This window comes from Carassius carassius, chromosome 16 (assembly GCF_963082965.1).
Source record: "Carassius carassius chromosome 16, fCarCar2.1, whole genome shotgun sequence".
In the NCBI taxonomy this organism is placed as follows: Eukaryota; Metazoa; Chordata; class Actinopteri; order Cypriniformes; family Cyprinidae; genus Carassius; species Carassius carassius.
The window spans coordinates 5,305,492-5,332,522 of NC_081770.1; the positions used below are offsets into that span (position 1 = coordinate 5,305,492).

Below are 27,031 nucleotides of genomic sequence, written 5' to 3' on the forward strand. Positions count from 1 at the left end.
ATATTTTAATAATTTTTCCAGGATAAAAACAATTAAATTGTATTTTCTGCCAAAAAATTTGACAGCAATGTCCATCTGCTTACATATTGCATTGTCACTAAATTACCGTAATTTTATTAGTAATTGATTCGTATAAATTTTTAGCTATGATGGTCATTTTACATTTTTCAAAATAATAAAACATTTATTTTTAAAATGTCTGGGAAATAAAAATGTCAATGTGGACAGAGTTTTGGGTCCCACTGTAAAAATAAAATAAAATAATATATATATATATATGATGTAAACAAAAAAGACTGGCCTGTGACTGGATAATTAAAGCTTTTAATTAAGTGCCATTAATATGTCAAAGTGCCTAATAGAGCTGATGTGACGTTCAGTAACTTTATATATTATTATTTTGGTCGCTGATCATCAGCGACATTCACTCATCATATGATGCTCTGACAAAGGGGTGCGCCTGCTGCATTTGGGCCTATTTTCAGCTCAAATGTAATAGAAAAACGTATTGCATCATTAAAAGAGGAACGACTAAGTTTTTTTCCATCTCTTGTCCTTTTGAAAAAAGGAACCATCGGATGTTGTATTTTTTCCCCTTCGAGTGATATTTATACATTTCCAAGGACATAACAGCTTGCGAGGATTACACAGAGGTCTCAAGGGATGTGAGATCGTCTTTTTTATCCTTCTTTCCATCGGCTTCTCCCTCGCCGGTGTCGCTGCCGTCGCGTCGTCTCTTGCGGTTTCGAGCTCCGGCCTTGGAGACTGGCAGCGAGCCCATGCCGAGGACTTTGTGGATCTGACGGAAAGCCAGCAGTCGCAGCGCATGCTGAAACACAACGTGATGTGCTTTCAGAATAAGCATTGATCATGCAACATGGAAATGTTAGTTAGAAAAACACTGTTTTGTACCTGGGCACTGGCGGTCACATCCTCCCGAGCTTGTTTTGAAACGCTTCCCAGAGCATCTGTTTGACCTTTCTCACACGGGTCGAGAAGACCTGGACCATCTGAGGAGTGCACAGACATTAAAAGACTGACTTAAATATAAATATATGTTTAAATGGGTTATGCAGTGTTCCCCACAGAATTAGGTTCTATTTGCGGATGGTGTGGTGTTTGGGGACCGGGGAGGGGGGGGGGGGGGTGTTAAGTTAAATATATCATATATATAAATATATATATATATATATATATATATATAAATATATATATATATATATATATATATATATATGTGTGTGTATATATCATAAATATATCATATATTTTTAGTGACAAGTACACATTTCCATTGCCAATGCATAGTGTCAGATACCTTAAAGGGATAGTTCACCCAAAAATGAAAATTCTATCATCGTTTACTCACCCTCAAGTTGTTCCAAACCTGTATGAGTTTCTTTTTTCTGCTGAACACAAAGGAAGATATTTGGAAGAATGACAGAATCAAACAGATCTCGGTCCCCATTGACTTCCATAGTAGGAAAAAATATATACTATAGTAGTCAATGGGGACCGAGATCTGTTTGGTTACAAACATTCTTCCAAATATCTTCCTTTGTGTTCAGCAGAACAAAACAGAAACTCATACAGGTTTGGAACAACTTGAGGGTGAGTAAACGATGATAGAATTTTCATTTTTGGGTGAACTATCCCTTTAAAGACATGTGCTATTGCTAAATTGCTATGCCATTGCTACACTTTCTATGCTATGACTGCTCCACAGACTTCTTGTTGCAAATTTTGCTCACACACACACACACACACACACCTGGACCTGGAGATGGACACACACACACACACACACACACACACACACTCAAACTCACAAACTTACTGACACACTCAAACACAGGCTCACACACTCAAACATTCAAAAAGACTCAAACACACACTCACACACACAGACTCAGACACACACAGGCTCACAAACACACCAAACTGGACCTGGAGGTGGACACACACAGACTCTGACACACACACACACACATAAACCTGGAGATTGAGGTGGACAAAAACCAACACACACCAACCTGAACCTGGAGATAATAATAATATAATGTCGAGAGGAAAAGAATGACGTTATAAGGTCCTTTCACACTGGACGCGATTTTGACGTGCGAATAATTCGCGCGATGGTTTTATTTTTTGATCAGCTGTTTGTGTAATGAGTGCTTTCACACCGAACGCGAATGTGCTGAGGCGAAAAAACGACTTATTTTTTTCGCTTCGATGTCGATTTTTTTTTACTTTTGAGGCGACAAAAAGGCTTCAGCCAATCACATACAAGGAAACAAAGGTCACGTCACAGCAAAAATGACGGATCTTCTGATTACTTGTGTGTGTGTTCTATGGGCTGATGTTTTTAAGAGGACAGCTCACCTTAAGCAGACTGCCAGACGCTGCTCCGGATGAATTGGTTCCCTGAAGTTTGTGGTTTGTCTCGTCAGATGCGGTGCCACTATCTGAAGGAGCTCCTCGAATTGTCCCACAGACATCCGAAAGTAAGTGCGGAACCGGCAATGATAAAGTTTTAGCTCCTGTACATGATTGGCATACTCCCCTTCAGACTCTCTGTTCTTTAGGACTGGGTGCACCCAAAACCTTCTTTTCTGTCTTTTAAAGAAAATGAAAAGCTCGTCTTCACTGGATGATGATGTTGAAGTGTCCATTTTCTCAACTGTCGGCGCGAAAGTTTTGGAATGTTGAAGCTCTCTGAACGTCACAGACATCGCAAATTCGCATCGCGGCTGATGTGAATGGTTTTGATGCGAACTATTCGCACGCGAACTATTCGCTTTTTCGTTTCGCTTTTTCGTTACGCATCCGGTGTGAAAGGGCCTTTAGTCGCATAACATCGGTTAATGGAAACGCCGTCATTTCGCAATAGTTTATCGATATTTAGAAAAAAAACACAAAAGTTTTGCGCAAATCTGTAATGGAAACGCGACAGCGCTTAACATAGACTAACTTCTCAGAGTTATGTTGAGCAACAGTGATCATTACTAACCATTCAACCCCGGATTGATTCTGGGATCTTCGCTGGGGGAATAAGCATTAAGCACCGGTGATCCGTCCTCTAACTAACGCATGCTCATGTTTTGATTCAGATCATGTTCGAAGAGGAGGGGCTAGTCGTGCGTTCCTCCGTTGTCAGTTTGTGAGAGGGAGGGAGCAAGCAGCGCGCAGCTCTACAATAAAATACAATTGTACCCATATTAAATAGTTTAAAAATCTGAATCAATCCGTGGCGGTCAGTGTTGATATTGTGGCGGGCCGCCACAAATTAATGAATGTATGGGAAACCCTGTTATGAAATGTGTAGCAAGAAAAAAAGTTGGTTTGGTTCATTTAAAAACAAAGCTGAAATAAAACAAAATATACTACATTTCAACTATAAAACCTGAAATGTTTAAATTTCCTTGGCAACTTATTGAAATAAAATGAGTTTAAGTAATAAAATTACTATTGAAAACTAAAAGTGACATAAAAAATGTAATCTAAATAGAAAGATCCAGAAAAACCAACACTAATAAAATGACAAAACACATAACAAAATGACTGTCTTATCCCAGTGTTGTTACTGTCAATTAAAACAATACAAAAAATAAAGCTTAAATAAAATAAAACGTATCAAATGAACAAGTTTTAAGTTATTTGCAAGTGTATTTAATTTTTTAAAACATAAACCAGAAAATGTAAGCAAAACTAATCTGGCATGTTAACTTGGAAAGTAACCAAAAGAAAAGTTGAAGTACTAAAACTGAATTAGAAATAATGCTAAAAAGAAATGTAGCGTAAAATGAAAACTAATAAAAATGACTAAAGCACATAACATTTCTACAACTATAAAAACATTATTAAAATAGCAAAAAACTTTAAATTAACTACTATAAAAATGTGAGTAAAAACAAGGAGAAATGTGGCGTTGGCAACTTGAGTTGAGTTCGATCAATAAGAGCTAAATATAAATATTTAGAAATATAAAGATTAACAAAAATGATAAAAGCACAACAAAATTACTAGCACACAATCGCACACTTCATGAAATTAAGCATAGACCATGTATCTTGTTTCAAATGTTAATTTTGTCATAATTTGCTATATCCAGCAAAGTAAACCAAAATATTAAAGGGTGATTCTCAAAAATCTGTATTTAGATGTATATTAATTTAGATATCTTTACAAAAAGGACACTTACAAACTCCAAAAGGACACCAAAGGAGCCCATATAAGCACATATGAAAGGGAAAAAATCCGGATATTATAGTATGTGTACAGTGCAACAGCCAAGAGCCTTTTTACATTTCAAAGTCAAGTTGCGAAACCGAACAAGACCACACAAAAATGCCAAAAAAAAAAAAACTAACCACCTGCTGATTGCATATAGACACATCCATTCATTATCGTCAATGTGTGTGGAAACAACGTGAATGTGTGGAAATGTCTGTACCTTTGCATAAATACAATGTGCAATCAGTGCGTCAACAGCACTCATACACGCATTATTATAACGGACTAATGCATTATTATACTTGTATTATTATACATGTATTATTACTAATACATAATTATAGGGGACTCATACGTGTTTATTGTACTGTATGACTAAAATCCTAAAATAACATTGGTCCTACCTGGCAGGAGAACCCCGGTGGCGATGCATTCGAGGACCCTCCGCAGAGCTTCTCCAGGACTGAGTGGACCCGATGCACTGCTAATGGCTTTTTCAACAAGCAGCTCCATGGCCTTTGCAAAAGAAAACCCGGCACGTTAGTTAACGCGACCATTATTAGCTAAAACTCAAATCACTGTTAGCAAACAAAGCTAACTGACCCAGTCAGGCATCTTGCCCCAGGTAGGTACACGCTGACACAGATCCCGCAGAACCCGAATAACGATGACGCAAGACTGAAGACCGTTCGCTCGAGCCTGTGGACGAAACTCGTTAATTTGCAATAATCACAGATAACTACAGTACTTCAGTTAAAGACACAAATGTAAATGCTAATTGATCACGCTAATGCTACTAAAATTATTCAACGGTTGATTCTAAGACCAGAAACATACCCATACGTAAGTACGCAAACACTTTGCCAATGTATCGCAATTGCAAAGTTCCACTGTTTACACATTTAACTACAATGTATTTAAGTAATTTGCTAGCGTATATGCTTGACAATAAACATAGCTTACTTGCTCTATGATATTCTTTACACACAGTTGCTCCTGAAAATGAAAATTAATTGTAGAAAAAAAACGTTTACGTTAACGTACATTATAGCGCCCCTTGTGGCAATACTGAAAATAAGGCATAATAGCGATGCGTTACTAATTGCGTGCTGACATATTTAGGAATATAGCTATTGAATGAAATCGAATATGCGTTGCTAGATTAAATAAAAACTTGCGTAGAGTATTTTTTGGGTTTAATCTAAAGTCAGTTTGCTAAGTGTAGCTTTCCAAATTGTTTTTTTTTTATGTAAATTTAGTGCCTCAATACATCCTTAAATATATTTTCACATTGTCTAACTTTGTTATAATTTACTGTAGCAATCTAAAGCATAAGTTAATGATACAAGACTGAAGCACAAGTCTGTGCATAAAACTCATTAAAAGTACAATTATAACCTATCCTAAATTAGTTATCAACTTATTATTTTTTTACCTGAAACCATTTAGCATGTCGCAGAGCTGCTAAATACTCAAGGCACTTGGTCCTGCTGAGAACATCCAGAGGGTCTTTCTCTGATGCTGAAAGGACACATGTAGGAAACATCGTCAACCGTAATTAATGTTTAGCTTTTATTAGAAAATAGTAAGTAGATCACACTAATATATAAAAGTATAGTTGTATAAATGACACAAAAATATTTTAGGGAATTTGTGACACTAGGCTGTGTTAATGTGATCATTACAACACAAGTCAAAAAGTGACCACACCAAAATGTCACAATAATAGGGGTTTTCCGCACGTCCAGGTTCCTAAAAAAGCTGTAGCAATGATATGCAAAAGATGTAAATGGAAAATATTATTGCTTGGGTCTGTTAATGCATGATTAACAAACCCAAACAGGACAAGTATGGAGAACCACTTTGGGTTTTGGTTGTTTGAAAGAAATAGAATTGAGAATTATTGTTAACAAAATAAAACAACAGTGACCTCAGGTTACAAGTCAGAATTACAGAGGCTTTTGAGGTCAAAACTTCAGTATGAGAGGATGAGTTTGTTTTAGGCCACAACAAACAATAACAATAAAAATTCATATTCACTCACATTCTAATAGTTTAGGTCTCAACTTAAAGACAAAAGTCTATCTAAACTACCATACATTGTCAGTCCCAAAATATTGCAGCGGCCACATAGGTTTATTAGCTACAGGAGTGACAGGAGCTACAGGATTTTTCAACTGAATTCTTGTATGAAGAAATAGATTGTTTTTGCGAAGTAATTTTTGTATACAAGAAAATATACATTTTTAAAAACAGGTAATCACAAGCAAATTAGTTTTAGCTTCAAACGTCACACCCACGGATCGTTGGCTAAACGTCTGATGCATATGGGACACAAAAGTGGAAACACTTCAGGAGTGTCGAAGTCGTGATCGGATTGGTTGAATTCTACAGGATTTCCACGAGACGTGTGTGTCGCGTTCTTTAAAAATCCGCCTAGAAACTAAGATACCATGGTGCCAAACCCTCTCAAGGAAGAAGAAAGCCACCATGTTTACAACTGTGATGACGAGCGCTTATCAGGATCAACTAAATGCTGGATTTTTAAAAGTATGTGAAATATTTAAAGTTTACGGCATTGAATTTTTAAAATATGTCAGAGTTTTACACACTGGTCTTGTTATTGTGCCGACATTTCCACGCCTTGAAACGTGACGCCGAAACGAAAGGAACTGTGATTGGTTGTTAGACATGTCGGTCAAATGGCTTCATGGGCGGGGCTTGGAAAATGAAAGCTGGCATGAATTCCAGACCTTTAGCCGTCAGTCTGAAAGTCTGGCATCTCGTGCACAAAAATAAGCCAAAAGCCAAATAGCTATGAATGAATGCAGTGAAGTAATTATGACAAAAGGCTGTTTAAATAAGCATAAACAAAATGTAGTAAAATAGAAATGTATATTTACAATTAATAATACAAATAAATTGTTACTAAAAACTATATTAGCCACTGTTTTGATGAAAAGATCATATTAGTTGTTAATAACGTATTTTTAACATGAAAATGTCAAGAATCGAAATTTTGTGTGATGTAGGATCCTGTTTTCTGTACGCGCACAAAAATGAATGCGATTGTCACTCCCAAATCTTTACACCATTCACCACCACTTTATATGAACGACTAACTTGGCCTGAAAAGGTCAGTGGTGAAAGCCATAAATCTCTCTCATGTTGAAGTGCTCATGTATCTTACAACACAACTTGTACAATATTGCACCACAGTGGTAAAGAAAGGTCAGAGATCCTGTTTTTGATTCCTTAAAAAAGCTTTCAGGAAGCAATGCAAAACCGAGGGCAAATAATGGACTGAACCAAGAAAAAAAAGGAAAATGAAGAAGGGGAAGGGGGTAAGAAATGTACAGGAAAGCCAATTGATGGAAATATGGAAATATCCGTATTTTTTGTGAACCAAGGGAACACATATAGGGCTGCTGAGGGAAAGCACGGGTTCTCTAACCTTTCTCCATGTTGGGGACGGGATCTCCGCGCATCACTGGCGAGGTAAGAGAGATGGTGACCTGCATTTTTGGTTCCTTGCTTGAAAAAATGACGATGTTGGCTTCCTCAGGGTGTACCTGCACCTCATACTGATCTTCAGAAAAGGTCTGCCGGTTAAAAGGACACTTTGTATTACTACAGAGGAGACGGCGTGGGTCAATACAGGGGCCATAATTTATTTTAATTTACAAGGGCCTTATAATCCCAGTGGTAAATGCCACACTCAAAGTCTTGGCTGGATAATGCAGGGGTTAATGAGATATAATGCGTATGGGAATGAAGTACATGCCCCAGTCTCTCTCTGTAGGTGTCTTAACCAGGCAGTGGAACTAAAGATCAGTTAAAGATACATGGACCACAACAGCAGCAGAAAGAGTCAAAAGCTCATTCGCAGTTATTTTGAATTATATATGGGTGGATCACACAATAAACCACCAGAAATATGTCTAGGTCATATTTCATTCCAAAAATCCATATATTTTGCATCAAGTAAATAAAGTATATTTTTTAAGATCAAAGCTTTGGCATTACTTTCATGGCATTTAGCACACTTTCCTTACACAAATAGTCTTTACCGAAATGCACAACCATCTCAATTTCATTACTGTGATGTGAAAAGGAAAATATTTGTATGTTAATGACTGAATAAGTAAGTATGTTTTTAAGATTTTAAAGATTCAAAATTATTTTCATGACTTATAGCACATTTTCTCCATGCAATAAGTAATTACCGCAATGCACAATCTCAAGTTTCATTAATGTGAAAAATTGATAATAAAAATGGATCATTAAATTTGAAAAAAGTATTAATGCATGATGGTTGTATCACACTGAATTTATTCTTATTTTAATAAAGAAAATGTGGAAAGGAACGATTTTCTGTATGTTACTGATTGCATCAGTTAAATGGAGTACATTTTTGAGATCACAAAGATTTGTTGCACTTTTACATTATTTTCATTTAGCACATTTTTCCCATGCAAAAGTCATCACCACAAGGTTCAACCACCCTAATCTCATTGCTGTAATGTGAAAAAATATATATATATAATAAATAAAGATTTTAAAAAGTATTTTTATATTGTGATAGTGATGTAATGAATTTAATTCAAATTTTAATAAAGAAAAATCAGTTTTTGTTGTTGCATTATAGTAATGACATTTTAGGAAATTCATTTAATTTAAATGAAAGTAATATTTTCTTACAATTATATGTATGTTACGGTAATGATTTATTTGCAGCATTATAGTAAATACAATTTTGAAAACATGTTATACTAACATTTTCTGCATGCTTACAGTGAGGTTTTGTGTCGTGAAAATTATTTTCTTTATTTTCTTCATGCTATGATTTTCTGTGATTTTCTGTAAAGAAAATACATTTTGGTAATGTTTTTGCTGAATCATAGTAAAGACAATTTTTTGACAGTATGTTTAATTGTAATCAAAATAATAATTTTCCACAAGTTTCCGTAATGAGGTTCTGTACTGCAGTAATGACATTTAAGGAATTATCTTCACTTGTCATGAAAATAATTTAGGAAATATGTCAAACTGTGATAAAAAAATATTTTCTGCATGTTACGGTAAATACGTTTAAAAAATTTCTTTTTTTTTTTTTATTAAATTGCAATGTAATAAAACAATTCGGTATGATTTTCTGTTTTACCATAGTGAGTAATTATTGCTGAATTGTGGTAAATGTATATATAAATGGGCTTTAAAATACTCAATTGCTTGATGCAAAATATAATAAATGTTAATTGTAATATTTTTGAATATATGTAAACATCATATCAAACTTTTCTATTTTTTTAGATTTAAATTTGAAGTACAACCTGGACATTTCTTAGAGAGAATCACACATAATCCTAATCCAAGCCAAGCTTTAGGCCTACTTTAAGAAATTGCAAAATGTTAAGCACACATTCAGCTACATGTTGCTGTATCTAAACTTAACACCTGGGATCATGTGATTTCTTATGTGGGCGATTCCATCATGTAGCAGCCAGAACAAAATGAATCGTGGTGATAAAACCACAAGTGGAAAGTTTTGAGCATAAGCAGGTCAGAAGTCAATAATGGTTTTCAGCAGCTTCAACATGAAGATTTGATTCATGCACAGCAACTCCGCAAATAAAGACAAGCTTACCGCTAGCTGTTTGGGCAGTTGTTCTGCAACGGTTCTCAACAGAGAGGTGGTGGGTTTCTTGGCTGCCAACAAGATGAGCTGGACGTTGCGGTCGCCGCGCAGAAGGAGACCTTTAGCCAGGATTCCCACACGCATGACTCCTTTGAGAACACGAGCCTGTGACTCCGACCTGTCCAAGAAGAAGCATGTAAATGTACACGTCTATTCGATGGCATAAACACAAAGCTAGCTGGCAAGAGTCCTCACAGTTTGTCCGTCACGTCGTTGTCTTCATCTGCACCACACGCCTCCTTCTCCAGCAGCGAATCAGACACCAGTTTGAGAGCGCGCTCAGAATGAGACACGATTCGCTGGACGGCCTGAAGCTCCTCCTCCACGGGGTATATGGCCGAGTGTTTGGCCATGATGTAGCGGTCGTCGGGCGAATCAGGACGCCGCACAGGCTAAAGATAAATAAGAGAATTGTTGTCGTTTACAATTTGATAAGTAACTTGCAAGTTTTGGTTTGTTTGAAATGTGATTGCGTGTACTTACCAATAGGGGAGGCACCGGGATGCTGGGTCGGCCCATGAGAGGGGGCGGAGCCATTCTGTGCCTCATCTCCACCCAGTATAACTGCTCATCCTCCATCCTCCTCCAATACATGTCCCCCTCGTACCTCCTGCTGGACCACACAAAGAAATGATAAATAAAACAGAAGATACATAAAACAGAAATGGTGTAAAATTTCTGTGTACCAGCGCTGTTCGTCCTCTTGTTGTCTCTTCAGCACAGATTTCTGTTTCTGCTTTCGCAGTTTGACTTCCAGAAGTTTTCGTGCTCGATTACTGGGCTTGATCTCCACTGGGAGGTCTGGGTTCACTTTTTTCTGCAAAACAATACAAATATTGGTCAATAACTGCAGCCCTGCAAGTCTTTACTGTTTTATAATTGTTGATTTGACTGTCTTGTGTTTTTAACTCAAGTGTCTCAAAAAGTGAAGCTGGTTTTGCACTGATGTCAGACTTTTAAATCCTTTGTTATCAATAATCTGATCTTTCACTTGCAAGTTCATGAAGTTCCCTTTAAAATGAGAAGATAATCAACCCTTAATGTGTCAAATAGTTAATTTGCTAGATAAGAAATTTCTTTTTATTACAATAACTATATTAATATACAAAAATACACATGTATGCATTTAGCAAAAGCTTTTAGTCAATGCAATGAAATTTGCATACATTCATTCACAACAACAAAAAAATCTCATATTTGGTGTACGTTTCAGAAAGGCGAGACAATAATGTGCAGTATGTGGAAAATAATGTGTGTTTTTTTTTTTTTTACCTTAAACCGTATTACACCAAAATAATGTCATTTTCTAACAACGTCATATGTAATTAAAGTAATTTCAATAAAAAATTATTACTTCAAAGTAATTATTTTCTCAGTTTAATAATTATATCAATACACAAAAATATACATAAATATACTGAAGTACAAAAATGGCTGTTTACTAACCGCTATATCATGAAAAAAAATATTTTGTTCGATTTTTCTTTGAGTCCAAGTAAAAAAAAAAAAAAATTGAAAATATAATTATATGAAGTTTTTATTGGGCAAGTATTTCATTTACTTTTTATTTTACAAACTCATGTTTATTATATAAATAATTATTTAATGAATTTTATACTAATTAATATACACAGATATACTTATATATATAAAAACAAAAAAATCCAGAGTGACATCTCACCTTGTACTGCAGCCGGTGTCTCCGTCCCTTCAGGTGCATGTCTTTAGCATTGGGATCATTGAAACTGCATTCACACAGCTTACAGTGAAAGCGAATCACCTTTCCGTCATCATTTCGAACCTGAGGAGAAAAAAACAAAATAAAAAAAAAAACAAGAATCTGAGATTTAAACCCCTCAAAGGACTGATCCGCAAATACATATGATTCATGAATCAATTTGACTGATTCACTGACAAAAAGACAGATTCACTCGTTTTGATCAAGCATAACTGAACATGAATAGAGCTGTACGGTCTCACTTCTTCAACATAATCGTGTCCCACAGGCTGAATGTCTCCTTGAGCTCCAGTCCCATCACCGTCCTCATCATCGCTCAAAGTGTCCGTCTTCACCACAGTTGGCTTCACCTCCTCCAGGTTTACCGGAGCTGGTGTGGACGTTCTGCTGCCTGGACAGAAATGGATATTAGGGAATTCACTTCATTTCGTGTTTCTGCAAGATGGCTGTTCGAACGTAACCATGCTACCAACATGTTTAAGATGTGCAGGGTTTGTTGCGCGATTACTCATAAATCTATTAGCTCATAACCTGCTGAGCAGCATTATCTGGTATGAATAAGACAACTATATAAAGCAAAAAGACTGAGCAAGACTTCTGTGTTGATGTCATGTTATAATCTGAAAGATGCATTGCATCAACATAACCACTGAAATGTTTACAAGGAGCTTTTTCTTCTTCAAGGCAGGATGTAAATCATATATTCCAATCATGTGGGTATTGTGAGTGAAGCACTAAAGAGGAAATATCTATTTCTGTGATCAGTGCAAAAGCGCTGGTGAAATTAAGGTGAAGTGACGCACATAAAACAACTATAATCCCAACAATGGAAACATCAGGCATTTATGACTTTTTTTGGTCTTAGTGACTAAAACTGAGCTTAAACTAAAAATTAAACAACATTGGGCCTCATTTAGGGTACATGAGCTAAACATAATTGTGTTACAACAACAATTTTGTTGTAAATCATTCATAAAACATTTAAAATGTGTTACTGCAATGATGAGTAATACATTTATTAACCTTTTTCCATCACGAATGGAAACAAATTCATTTTAATCACCTAGTAGTTTTATACTACAAACGTGTGCAACTGTTAAAATACTAAGTTAATAATTTGCAAAACAATTCTTGTGCAAATTCTTCTACTGAAAAAATTTCTGCACCAGTCATTTAGTAAAATTAATTGTTTTGAAAACAAACAGTATAAATATGTTTTCTCGTGATTTACTAAAAAGGCCTAAATCGTTATGTACACTGTTGCAACAGCAAAAAAAAGTATAATAAATTCACATAATTGCAAAAAACGTCCATGCTAGTCATTAATAAAATTAATTATGAAAACAAATAGTAGTCCAAATGTTTTACACCAACATTTTGTTCTGCTCACGTTTGACAAAAAATGCCCTAAATTATCATGTAAAGTCATGTAAGTTTATCATAAATTCACATAAGTTCCAATGCAAATGTCGCGAAAGCAAACAAATTCTATTTAATCGTTCAGAAATTTAGTTTTATATTAAGTATTTATGTAATTATGTAAAAAAATTATAAATTCACAAACTACTTGTGCAAATTCGTTCTTCCGGTTCAAAAAACAAAGTTGACGCTGAAAGTGACGTTTATACGTTAATCAGGTCATTATTCCAATTTTACATATCCATTTCTGGAGTCTTTTTCAGATCTAAAGTGTGAAAGACCAGTGCATAAACATGGGGGTGTTTTACAACACTTTAGTGTAAATGCCAGGTAAGGTCGCTTACCGATAATGGCAACTTTAGCAGTGGCAGGTTTCTTGGCAGGAGATGCCACAGGTTTGGAAAGAGTCACCGCTGGCGTCTTTTGCGCAACCGATGTTGGGGTAGGAGTGGTTTTCGCTGCTGTCTTGCTAGTAGTCATCGTCACAGCAGCAGGGGCAGAGTTCACAAAAACGGGCTCCGTGGAAGGGATGGGTTTGCCAAGTTTGGTGTGCAACTTTACCACCTGAGGAAAATTTCGATAGCAGGTGCATTTCAACACCAAAATACCTTGAATAGCCCAAGAGTGCTGAAAATGGCATTTAACATTTAACAAACCTTCTGGTGCTTGGATCCCCGGATGTGTGCGGCATATGCATCGGCGCCGGTGCACGAGACATCGCACAATTCACAACGCAGCTGTGTCTGGACACCGCGAGGTCCGTTAGTCACCTGACTACCACTCTTCTGAGCCGCCTCTTTCTTCTTGTGCTTCTGTCCTTCCAAATGTTCTCGATACGTCTGCAGAAGAGCACAGAAACACAAGTCAATGAAAAAGTACATTTGCTACCAATGTCCACTAAATTAGGGCAAGACACTATCGGAAGAAGCATTGTTTTTCTTTTGGGGGTGGGGGGGTCATAGCGCGTTGTTGACTAGCGGTTAAGAAAACAGCCAAAATACTTTTTTACATTTTTTGTACTTTATTTAGATCTATAGATTTCAATTTCAATTACTTTAAAGTCAGTATTCTAAAATAAAATAAAAATCCCTCAACTTTAGTAGAACTTCCATATGCAAAAGATTTTTAGGTTTTAGTTTAAATTTCTTAAAATGTAAAAGTAAACAAAGGTGTGTGCAAGTAGAGTAATTTACAACAGCTTGGAACACGGCTCAACCAATCAGAATCAAGGACCGGAACTCTCTGCTTTATAAATATAATCTTATTTCTACAAAGATGGTAGAATGAAAGAAATTATATCATTGGAATCACTTTCAGAACAATTTTTTTTTCTGATGAATGATTAAAAACTTTGACAGCCAATCAGAACCAATCCTGCTGTAATGAGCTCAGGAATTTAAAGCGACAGCACACGTGCACTCAGAATAAACATTGTTCGCTGGTGTGGACGCTAATATTGTTATCTTTATAGTTATCTTTATAGTTATCGTTCTCTGTGTGAACGGATCTTAGAGGTGCTTTCACACCAAAAGTGCACCTCACTCCTAATTTCTCTCAACAGAGGCACATGAGAGGTGCCATTAAATAATGGGAAAACATGCGTTACGTATTTGAAAAAGTAACTCAGACATTTAATTGTAAATTTACAAGTAATGCATGATTTACTCTTTACCTTAAATAAGTACTCTTTTTTACTCTTTTAAAATAAGTAATCGGATTACATAACTTGTGTCACTCTAATGTGTTAACCCCAACACTACCCCTCAGTCAAATTCTTCAAAATACAGATTAGAAGAAGCTTAGTGTAAGTACTACTGAAGTAGAAGCAAAAAATTGTTTTGAGGAATCGGCCGTTAAAAAATATGAATTGAAATTGAAACTCTACAGACGAAAACAGATCAAATAGATTGGTTACAATAAACTGACACCAAAACAACAATTCAACTACACATACACCATGATATTCTCTCCATAGCATTGTCGCACCACAGCATACAGGAAGAGGAGGAGAATTGTGGAATAAAGTCGTTATTGTTGTTTTCTTTGCACACAAAAGTAAGCTTCGTGAGATTACAGTTGAACACCTGATGTCAAATGGATTATTTTACCGAAGTCGTGCTACGTTTCTGAGCCTTGATCGTGGTAGTGTCCCTGGTGTCTATGGGAGGGTAAGAGAGCTATCAGATTTGATCAAAAACATCTTAATTTGTGTTCCGAAGATGACGGGATTGGAACAACATGAGGGTGAGTAATTAATGACAGAATTGCAACAGAATTTTTGGGTGAACTATCCCTTTAAGTTCTCTTCGGCTGAAGAATTAAAGATCTCGGATGGCCTGAAGGCGAGTAAATAAGAATTAGTTTTATTTTTGGGTGAAGTTGAATGTGGATTTAATGTAATTGCTCACCTGTGGACCAGCACAGCTAATCTTGCAGATATCGCAATAGTGCAGCTGTGGCTGTTTAGGTGGACCTTTGGGCTTCAGGATCTTGTTCTGATGGAAAACGGGTTTCTTGTACGTGTTGACGGTGGAGCTGGTGAGTGCGCCGCTGCCCGTGTTGCTCCAGGAGGAGTTGGAGAGCTGTTTGGGAGGTTGTTGTGTCTGCTGCGGCGGTGGAGGCTGTTGTGGCTGCTGGCGGGGCGGTTGAGGCTGTGCCTGTGGGGGCGTCAACTGCGCCGGCTGGAAGTACGAAGGCGTGGATGTGTAAACGCTAGACTCATAGTTGGAATAGCTGAGACCGGCTGAAGCAACAAAGACAGAGACACCATTAGACGATTCGCCGGTGGCTATTTGTGGCGTATAAATCTGAATCGGATGCGTACCGGAGTAGGATGTCGCAGCTGTGGAGTTGAAGGAAGAACTAGGGGTGTAAGTGGATATGGGGGCTGGAGTTTGCTGTACGCTAGTTGACGTGGGGTAGATGGTGTAGCTAGAAGACACAGAGCTCACTGCGGGAGGGGGTTTGAGAGCTGCGACCTGCCTTTGAACAGGCGGCTGACTGTACGCTGTACTCATGGGGCTGTAGCCACTTTTCAGCCCTGAAAAGGCAAAGATGTTCGATATATATATACACATATTTTTTTATTTATTTTTTTATTATTATTGTTAAGTATACCAATTGCTCTGAAATGGCTTAGATGGGCCGGTTGTTTATTTGTTTTGTTTTTCAATCAAACAGTCATTCAGAGTGTTTAATGCAAGATATAAAAAGTTCACATGGTTTCTCACCAAAAGAACATGAACATTGAATAATTGTAATTTATATGCACCACTAAAACAATGCATAACACATAACAATAATCTAAACAAGCAATGCATTTATTTGTTTATTTATTTAGTATTTTGAATTAGCTATTTTTTTTCATATTTTAAACTTAAATTTTGATTTTTCAATTTAAGTTTTAGTATTGTTTGTTTTTAATTCAATCTTTTTTTTAAGTGCATTAAAATCATTGCAATAATCACAAAATTGGTATAATAAAATAATTCAATTTAATACTTATATTTAACATAGCTGATATATATACATATATATATATATATATATATTAGGGATGCACCGAATATTCGGCCACCGAAGATTTTCGGCCGAAAATGGCCCAAAAGAGCATTTTCGGTTTTTGGCCGAAAGACTTTTATCACCGAAACAACACGGCCGAAATGTTGTGATGATGACGCAAACAGAAACCGCGACCTGAACGTGCACCTGCATAGCGCAGACCACGAGCTCCCCGCGACATTCACTTCACACCAGTGAGAACATTCTCTCTCTTCTTATTCCTTTATTCGCAGCACTAAAGCGTCTCCTAACAAAGAGATTAAGACGGACCACGAAGTGAGAACAAAGAAAGGTACAGTCTTATAGAGTCTGTTAGCACACGTCTCACTGAGATCTTTTCGGATCCTCTGCACTTCATCGCGAATGTGCTTGATCCGCGTTATAAAGATCATTACTTGGATGCGGAAATAAGGCACGAGAAATGCTCCAGGCCGCGCTGGATGCGGAGAACCCGCGTGGAGACGGAGAAGCGCCAAGCGAAGGAGACAGATCAGAGCGCGGAAAAAAGACTCGTCTCTTGGCATTCACCCTCGTTGTCTGATATTTTCAGTGAAATTCTGCAAGAAAGTGCCTCAAATAATAATACATTGGCTATTGTTCTAGTTCTTAGGCTACTATATATGTGACATTTTATTTACAGTAGCCTATATATATATATATATATATATACACACACACACACACATATATATATACATATACATACATAATATCAGATTGTAGCCATATTTCTGCTAGATTTTCTGCTAGATTTCTGCTTTAATTTGATAAAACAAATTATTTATGCCCTGCCCCTATTTAAATACACTCTCTCAAATATTTCTCAAATGTCAGGCAGATGACAAGCTCAACTGCTCAACAGCTAGATGGTTATCTGTCTGAAGTCCCCATCCCCAGAAGTGATAACAGTCTTGCCTACTGGAGAAGTAATGCACTTTCTAGTCCTACAGAGAACAATTTCAAATGCACTTGACCTAAATGCACTTTGTTTTTATGAGAGAACAGTTCATTTTAAAACCTTTCTGCAGGCCAGTAGGCCTGTACATTATTATTTAATATTCACATGAGTGGGATACATTTTTAGTTTGAATTTTATTTTATACTGTGCATTGTTGCAATGTGCTTAATAAATATTGCATAATTTGTAATTATGTATTTTTATGTTTTTTATAATTTATGTAATTGTAATTATCTTTGAAACTTTAATATTAATTTATGCAATTGCAATGTCTTAATTTTAGTAAAGTTAGTACATGGTCATAGCAATAAATGCAATGGAATAATTGGCATAATTTCTTTCGGTGTTTCGGTTTCGGTTTTCGGCCTTGGTTTTCTCTTTTTCGGTTTTCGGTTTCGGCCAAGAATTTTCATTTCGGTGCATCACATATATATATATATATATATATACAGTACAGACCAAAAGTTTGGACACACCTTCTCATTCAAAGAGTTTTCTTTATTTTCATGACTATGAAAATTGTAGATTCACACTGAAGGCATCAAAAATATGAATTAACACATGTGGAATTATATACAGTCGTGGCCAAAAGTTTTGAGAATTACATAAATATTGGAAATTGGAAAAGTTGCTGCTTAAGTTTTTATAATAGCAATTTGCATATACTCCAGAATGTTATGAAGAGTGATCAGATGAATTGCATAGTCCTTCTTTGCCATGAAAATTAACTTAATCCCAAAAAAACCTTTCCACTGCATTTCATTGCTGTCATTAAAGGACCTGCTGAGATCATTTCAGTAATCGTCTTGTTAACTCAGGTGAGAATGTTGACGAGCACAAGGCTGGAGATCATTATGTCAGGCTGATTGGGTTAGAATGGCAGACTTGACATGTTAAAAGGAGGGTGATGCTTGAAATCATTGTTCTTCCATTGTTAACCACGGTGACCTGCAAAGAAACACGTGCAGCCATCATTGCGTTGCATAAAAATGGCTTCACAGGCAAGGATATTGTGGCTACTAAGATTGCACCTAAATCAACAATTTATAGGATCATCAAGAACTTCAAGGAAAGAGGTTCAATTCTTGTAAAGAAGGCTTCAGGGCATCCAAGAAAGTCCAGCAAGCTCCAGGTTCCTCTCCTAAAGAGGATTCAGCTGCGGGATCGGAGTGCCACCAGTGCAGAGCTTGCTCAGGAATGGCAGCAGACAGGTGTGAGCACATCTGCACGCACAGTGAGGCCAAGACTTTTGGAAGATGGTCTGGTGTCAAGAAGGGCAGCAAAGAAGCCACTTCTCTCCAAAAAAAACATCAGCGACAGATTGATCTTCTGCAGAAAGTATAGTGAATGGACTGCTGAGGACTGGGGCAAAGTCATATTCTCCGATGAAGCCCCTTTCCGATTGTTTGGGGCATCTGGAAAAAGGCTTGTCCGGAGAAGAAAAGATGAGCGCTACCATCAGTCCTGTGTCATGCCAACAGTAAAGCATCCTGACACCATTCATGTGTGGGGTTGCTTCTCATCCAAGGAAGTGGGCTCACTCACAATTTTGACTTCCTGTTGGCCTTCTGTAGCAAATCGTAGCTCCGTGTAGCTGTTTTTATTTTATTTTTTCTCTAAAATCTTTAACTTACTATCACTCTCTGTTTTTTAAAGTGGTAAAATATAACTTAATTCACACCATATTTCTGATATTATCGATCAATCTTATCAGATTAACTTTGATCGTTCACTTTTATTTTATATCCGTGAGTGCAGTACACCTGCAAAGCGTTAGCACTCGTTAGCTTGTCATTAGCGTTTTCATTCGAACCTATCGCTGTTTTCTTTTCTCCTCTCCCTCGCTCCAGTTTTTCACAAGTTCATCAAACAACCGCAGTAAGAATTTTCATCAAGCACGGTGAGTAATGGCTTCCCCCGTCATTGTTACTTGCACCTCTTGCCACATGTACAGTTTATCTATCTCTGTCACTGATGAGGGATTCACATGTGATAAATGCAGGGAAATAGTTAGGCTGACAGAGAAGATTTCAGAATTAGAGACACGCATCCCAACTTTAATTGAGGACAGTAAGAATGTTAGGGCTCTAGATACGGCTTTGGATGCGTCTAGTTCAGGGATGCCTGTACATTGTTCGGTTCCGGAAACAGAGCCCCAGCAGCAGGGCAACTGGGTGACGGTGAGGCAGCGTAGTCGTGGGTCAAAACACCGCTCTTCTGTTCCGATCAAAACATTAAACAGGTTCTCCCCACTCAGTGATGCACCCACTGAGAAACCTGATGAAAGTGCTCTAGTTATTGGTGATTCTATTGTACGGAACATGAATATAGAGACACCAGCCACCATAGTCAAATGTTTACCGGGAGCCAGAGCGCCTGACATCTTGGCAAATTTAAAAGTGCTGGCTAATGCTAAACGTAAATACAGTAAGATTGTTATTCATGCCAACGCTAATGATGTTCGACTTCGCCAGTCGGAGATCACTAAAAATAACATTAAAGAGGTGTGTGAACTTGCAAGCACGATGTCAGACACTGTAATATGCTCTGGTCCCCTCCCTGCTTACCGTGGTGATGAGATGCATAGCAGATTGTCATCACTCAATGGCTGGATGTCTAAGTGGTGCCCACAGAATAACATAGGTTTCATAGACAATTGGACGAGCTTTTGGGGCAGACCTGACCTGTTTAAAAGAGATGGTCTTCATCCCTCCTGGGGTGGCGCCACTCTTCTCTCTAGAAATATGGCAAATAGTCTTAGTGTTTATACTTGACTAACTGGGGCCCAGGTCAGGAAGCAGACAGACTGGCTAAACCGACCGTCTGCTAGCTGCCTCCCGTCACAGAGGTCAGTTAATTCTCAGCACATAGAGACTCTTTCACCTAGATATCACACTATAGAGACTGTGTCTGTTCCCCGAACTAGAAAAAACAAAAAACGTCCAAACCAAGTTAAGATTAACAATTTAATTGAGGTTCAACAAATAAAAAACAGAAGCAATATGGATAAACAAATGATAAAGCTTGGCTTATTGAATATCAGATCCCTTTCTACGAAAACACTTTTTGTAAATAATATGATCACTGATCATAATATAGATGTACTCTGTTTGACAGAAACCTGGCTAAAACCTGATGATTACATTATTTTAAATGAGTCCACCCCCCAAGATTACTGTTATAAACATGAGCCGCGTCTAAAAGGCAAAGGTGGAGGTGTTGCTTCAATTTATAACAACATTTTTAGGATTTCTCAGAGGGCAGGCTTCAAGTATAACTCGTTTGAAGTAATGCTGCTTCATATAACATTATCCAGAGAAACAAATGTTAATGATAAATCCCCTGTTATGTTTGTACTGGCTACTGTATACAGGCCACCAGGGCACCATACAGACTTTATTAAAGAGTTTGGTGATTTTACATCCGAGTTAGTTCTGGCTGCAGATAAAGTTTTAATAGTTGGTGATTTTAATATCCATGTTGATAATGAAAACAATGCATTGGGATCAGCATTTATGGGCATTCTGAACTCTATTGGTGTTAGACAACACGTTTCAGGACCTACTCATTGTCGAAATCATATTCTAGATTTAATACTGTCACATGGAATTGATGTTGATGGTGTTGAAATTATTCAGCCAAGTGATGATATCTCAGATCATTATTTAGTTCTGTGCAAAATTCATATAGCCAAAATTGTAAATTCTACTTCTTGTTACAAGTATGGAAGAACCATCACTTCTACCACAAAAGACTGCTTTTTAAGTTATCTTCCTGATGTAACCAAATTCCTTAGCATATCCAAAACCTCAGAACAACTTGATGATGTAACAGAAACTATGGACTCTCTCTTTTCTAGCACTTTAAATAAAGTTGCTCCTTTACGCTTAAGGAAGGTTAAGGAAAACAGTTTGACACCATGGTATAATGAGCATACTCGCACCCTAAAGAGAGCAGCCCGAAAAATGGAGCGCAGTTGGAGGAAAACAAAACTAGAGGTATTTCGTATTGCTTGGCGGGAAAGTAACATATCCTACAGAAAAGCATTAAAAACTGCTAGATCCGATTACTTTTCTTCTCTTTTAGAAGAAAACAAACATAACCCCAGGTATTTATTCAATACAGTGGCTAAATTAATGGTATATGTGAGGATTTCCAGTCAGGATTTAGACCGTATCATAGTACTGAGACTGCTCTCCTTAGAGTTACAAATGATCTGCTCTTATCATCTGATCGTGGGTGTATCTCTCTATTGGTTTTATTGGATCTTAGTGCTGCGTTTGACACAATTGACCACAACATTATTTTGCATAGACTTGAACACTTTGTTGGCATCAATGGAAGTGCATTAGCATGGTTTAAATCATACTTATATGACCGCCATCAGTTCGTAGCAGTGAATGAAGATGTATCATATCGATCACAAGTGCAGTATGGAGTACCTCAAGGCTCAGTACTAGGGCCGCTACTCTTCACGCTTTATATGTTACCCTTGGGAGATATCATCAGGAAACATGGTGTTAGCTTTCACTGTTATGCTGATGATACTCAGCTATATATTTCTTCGCAGCCCGGTGAAACACACCAATTTGAAAAACTAATGGATTGCATCTTAATGCCATTGAGAACTTGTGGTCAATCCTCAAGAGGTGGGTGGACAAACAAAAACCCACTAATTCTGACAAACTCCAAGAAGTGATTATGAAAGAATGGGTTGCTATCAGTCAGGATTTGGCCCAGAAGTTGATTGAGAGCATGCCCAGTCGAATTGCAGAGGTCCTGAAAAAGAAGGGCCAACACTGCAAATACTGACTCTTTGCATAAATGTCATGTAATTGTCGATAAAAGCCTTTGAAACGTATGAAGTGCTTGTAATTATATTTCAATACATCACAGAAACAACTGAAACAAAGATCTAAAAGCAGTTTAGCAGCAAACTTTTTGAAAACTAATATTTATGTAATTCTCAAAACTTTTGGCCACGACTGTACATAACAAAAAAGTGTGAAACAACTGAAAATATGTCATATTCTAGGTTCTTCAAAGTAGACACCTTTTGCTTTGATTACTGCTTTGCACACTCTTGGCATTCTCTTGATGAGCTTCAAGAGGTAGTCACCTGAAATGGTTTTCACTTCACAGGTGTGCCCTGTCAGGTTTAATAAGTGTGATTTCTTGCCTTATAAATGGGGTTGGGGCCATCTTATGTTTTGCAGAAGTCAGGTGGATACACAGCTGATAGTCCTACTGAATAGACTGTTAGAATTTGTATTATGGCAAGAAAAAAGCAGCTAAGTACAGGAAAACGAGTGGCCATCATTACTTTAAGAAATGAAGGTCATTCAGTCCGAAAAATTGGGAAAACTTTGAAAGTGTCCCCAAGTGCAGTCACAAAAACCATCAAGAGCTACAAAGAAACTGGCTCACATGCGGACTGCCCCAGGAAAGGAAGACCAAGAGTCACCTCTTCTACGGGGGATAAGTTCATCCGAGTCACCATCCTCAGAAATCGCAGGTTAACAGCAGCTCAGATTAGAGACCAGGTCAATGTTACACGGAGTTCTAGCAGCAGACACATCTCGAGAACAACTGTTAAGAGGAGACTGTGTGAATCAGGCCTTCATGGTAGAATATCTGCTAGGAAACCACTGCTAAAGAAAGGCAACAAGCAGAAGAGACTTGTTTGGGCTAAAGAACACAAGGAATGGACATTAGACCAGTGGAAATCTCTGCTTTGGTCTGATGAGTCCAAATCTGAGATCTTTGGTTCCAACCACCGTGTCTTTGTGCGATGCAGAAAAGGTGAACGGATGGACTCTACATGCCTGGTTCTCACTGTGAAGCATAGAGGAGGAGGTGTGATGGTGTGGGGGTGCTTTGCTGGTGACACTGTTGGGGATTTATTCAAAATTGAAGGCATACTGAACCAGCATGGCTACCACAGCATCTTGCAGCGGCATGCTATTCCATCCGGTTTGCATTTAGTTGGACCATCATTTATTTTTCAACAGGACAATGACCCCAAACACACCTCCAGGCTGTGTAAGGGCTATTTGACCAAGAAGGAGAGTGATGGGGTGCTGCACCAGATGACCTGGCCTCCACAGTCACCGGACCTGAACCCAATCGAGATGGTTTAAGGGTGAGCTGGACCGCAGACAGAAGGCTAAAGGGCCAACAAGTGCTAAGCAACTCTCGGGGAACTCCTTCAAGACTGTTGGAAGACCATTTCAGGTGACTACCTCTTGAAGCTCATCAAGAGAATGCCAAGAGTGTGCAAAGCAGTAATCAAAGCAAAAGGTGGCTACTTTGAAGAACCTACAATATGACATATTTTCAGTTGTTTCACACTTTTTTGTTATGTATATAATTCCATATATAATTCCACATGTGTTAATTCATAGTTTTGATGCCTTCAGTGTAAATCTACAATTTTCATAGTCATGAAAATAAAGAAAACTCTTTGAATGAGAAGGTGTGTCCAAACTTTTGGTCTGTACTGTATATATTTATACATATACACATATATATATATATATACCCATACATATATACACATATATATATATATATATATATATATATATATTAGGGCTGTCACTTTTGAGAAAAATCTAATTCGAATGGGTATCGAGTAACATGCAATATATTCAAATATATTTGAATATCTAGTTGCTCTCTTTTTATTTACAATGTTCCCCGCGGTGGAGAACACACGTTCGGAGCGCACAGACGTGGCTGGCTACTAGCTATTATTCACTTGATTTGGTCATGGGCCTACGCTACAATACGTCTAGAGTGCCCTCTACTAGATAAGATGGCAAAGAATTAAATAAAAAACAAATGGTCTAATCATAGACTGTAAAAAATGCGCTACACATGGCATTTTAAGAACCGGATATTTTATTTGTAGTTCGATTAAGAATGTTTCATGTCATGTTCAAATGCATATTCGAATATCGAATAAAAAGTGACACCTCTAATATATATATCACTATTTTTTCTTACAAAAACAATAATAATGCAGGACAAAGGTTATCCTGGAGCACAAAACTAATCTTAAGTCACTGGGGTATATTTGTAGCAATAGCCAAAAAAAAAAACATTGTATGGGTCAAAATTATCGATTTTTCTTTTATGCCAAAAACCATGTTACATAAAGATCATGTTCCATGAAGATTTTTTTTTTCAATTTCCTACCGTAAATATATCAAAATGTAATTTTTGATTAGTAATATTTTATTAGTAGTATTAGTTCAAGAATAAAATTAAAATATCTGATTGATATCGGAATCGGCAAATAGCCAAACTGTGGCATCGGTATCGGAAGTGAAAAAGTGGTATCGGGACATCCCTAATTATTACATCTCTAACAGCATTCAAAGACAACTGAAAGAGAAAGCAGCTTCACCTGTCTGGAAGTAGGCCTCGGTTGCGGTTCTCGGAGCAGGTGCAATGCTCGTTTGAAAGTACTGCTTGTTCTCGTAGCTGCTGACTGGTGGTGGTCGACCGTAGCTATAATTCTCCTGTATAACCAATTCAATTGGGAATAAGAAAGTGAGTGCACTTGAGATGCGTCATTAATAAGAATGATGCAAAGCGAAGACTTACCGGTTCAGCCAACACCTGGTAAGTTTGAGGGGTGGGCGTCAGTTGTGGGGATGTTTCGGGCTGCCGGAAGCCGTAGTTGGGTGCGGGATGGGGCTGGTACGTGGGGTAAGGGGCGGTTACCACGGGACTTGCTGGTTGGGCGGTGGCAGCAGGGTACGAGGCCGTCACCGCATGGGCCACTCCAGGGGCGGGCTGGACGCTATAGCTGCCCGTGGTTGGATGGGAATACACAGGAGGAGGCTGGGTGCTGGATGGGAATTTTGGGATTCAGAATTTAGAATTAAGTGGTTTATACACCCTTTCCTGAAAATAAACCATGGTTTAACTGCACATTAGTGCTGTCAAACTATTAATCGCATCCAAAATAAAAGTTTTAGCTTACATTATATATGAGTGTTTACTGTGTATATTTATTACGTATATGCACGTATACAAACAAATGCATGTATAAGTTTAAGGAAAATATGTTATATTTTATATATTTATATTAAATAAAATAAATGTATGTACATGTAAATATTCCCAAAATATGTACTTTATGTGTGATAAATGTATGTATATATATATATATATATATATATATATATATATATATATATATATAAATGTATATTTTATAAAAAAAATGTATTCCAGTTAATATTTATTTTATTTCAAGTAATAAATAAACACAGGACACATAAATATATTACGTAAACAAAAACTTTTATTTATATCGCAATTAATCATTTGACAGCACTACTACAAATTAAACCAATAAAACATGGTTACTATAGTTAAATCATGGTAATCACGAATTGATCATGGTTTTACACTACACTAACCCTATCTTAACCAAAGTATTTGTAGTAAAACTTATGCAAATGTGACCCTGGAGCACAAAACCAGTCTTAAGTAGCAAAGGTATATTTGTAGCTATAGCCGGAAACATAACATACATTGTATGGGTCAAAATTATAGAGTTTTCTATAATCAAAGTCAAAAAAACATTAGGATATTACGTAGAATCATGTTCCATGAAGATATTTTGTAAATTTCCTACCGTAAATATATAAAAACATAATTTTTGATTAGTAATATTGTTAAGGACTTCATTTAGACAGCTTTCAAAGATGATTTTCTCAATATTTAGATTTTTTTGCACCATCAGATTCCAGTTTTTCAAATAGTTGTATCTCGGCCAAATACTGTCCTATCCCAGCTATCCTAAGCTTATTTATTCACATGGCAACTACACTTTTATTACAATAAACCCATGGCTAATTTTCCTAAAGGTTACAAGTGTGCAAAATACAATGGTAATAGTATTTACTTTAAAGAAAAGGCTACCAAAATACAGAACTTTTTTTTAAGCATATGCAAATTTTTAATACAGTGCAATGGTAAAGCCACAGAATTATACGGTAAAAGCATAGTACCAAATGTTTACCATGGTATAAACATGGTACTACGAGTCATAAAGTATGGCAGCACCGCGGTATTTACATTAGCACACGGATATTTCCCGCGAACACATATAATAATAACAAGCAAGCATCAGTAAACACCACCAGCAGCAGCAGCTCGTGAGATCTTTGCGCTCTGGCCGTCAGCATCTCGTTTAAATATATTGTCTGTCATCCTGACTGCAGTAACGTGTTCGTGCGCACGTGTGTTGCTGTTGTACCTGTACTGCGGGCCGGCGGCGGCAGCGGCTGCTGCATGCGTGAATCCATAATAATTACTGGCCGCCATCATAGAAACTTCAGCAACAGCAGCAGCAGTGACAACGGCGGGGGCGTGTCCTGCGACCACGTGACAGACACGTGTCCGT

At 37.3% G+C, this 27,031-nt stretch overlaps 1 protein-coding gene across 2 annotated transcripts; it reads right to left on the minus strand.

Annotated features, from left to right (window-relative positions):
• Positions 1-27,031, minus strand: zfr2 (zinc finger RNA binding protein 2). 2 transcript variants are annotated; one of them, XM_059569034.1, is made up of 19 exons: positions 26,885-27,031; positions 25,219-25,465; positions 25,019-25,133; positions 15,913-16,128; positions 15,497-15,831; positions 13,745-13,927; positions 13,433-13,652; positions 11,912-12,060; positions 11,613-11,732; positions 10,618-10,748; positions 10,415-10,541; positions 10,127-10,323; positions 9,881-10,049; positions 7,688-7,835; positions 5,669-5,754; positions 4,837-4,932; positions 4,638-4,749; positions 913-1,010; positions 1-829 (listed from the first exon to the last, which is right to left on the minus strand). In XM_059569034.1, the coding sequence occupies exons 1-19, from the start codon at positions 26,953-26,955 to the stop codon at positions 644-646; spliced, it is 3,006 nt and encodes a 1,001-aa protein (XP_059425017.1). In that variant the 5' UTR covers positions 26,956-27,031; the 3' UTR covers positions 1-643. The 2 variants fall into 2 exon arrangements, with proteins under 2 accessions (XP_059425017.1, XP_059425016.1); XM_059569033.1 differs by having other exon boundaries at positions 10,415-10,544.

Excerpts from the sequence above, each read along its gene's own strand:
- zfr2 (XM_059569033.1), bottom strand. The coding sequence starts at position 26,955 with ATGATGGCGGCCAGTAATTATTATGGATTCACGCATGCAGCAGCCGCT. Across the intron at positions 12,061-13,432 it reads TGCTAAAGTTGCCATTATCG|GCAGCAGAACGTCCACACCA; the intron begins GTAAGCGACCTT and ends ATTTCTGTCCAG. Across the intron at positions 11,733-11,911 it reads GACACGATTATGTTGAAGAA|GTTCGAAATGATGACGGAAA; the intron begins GTGAGACCGTAC and ends TTTTCTCCTCAG.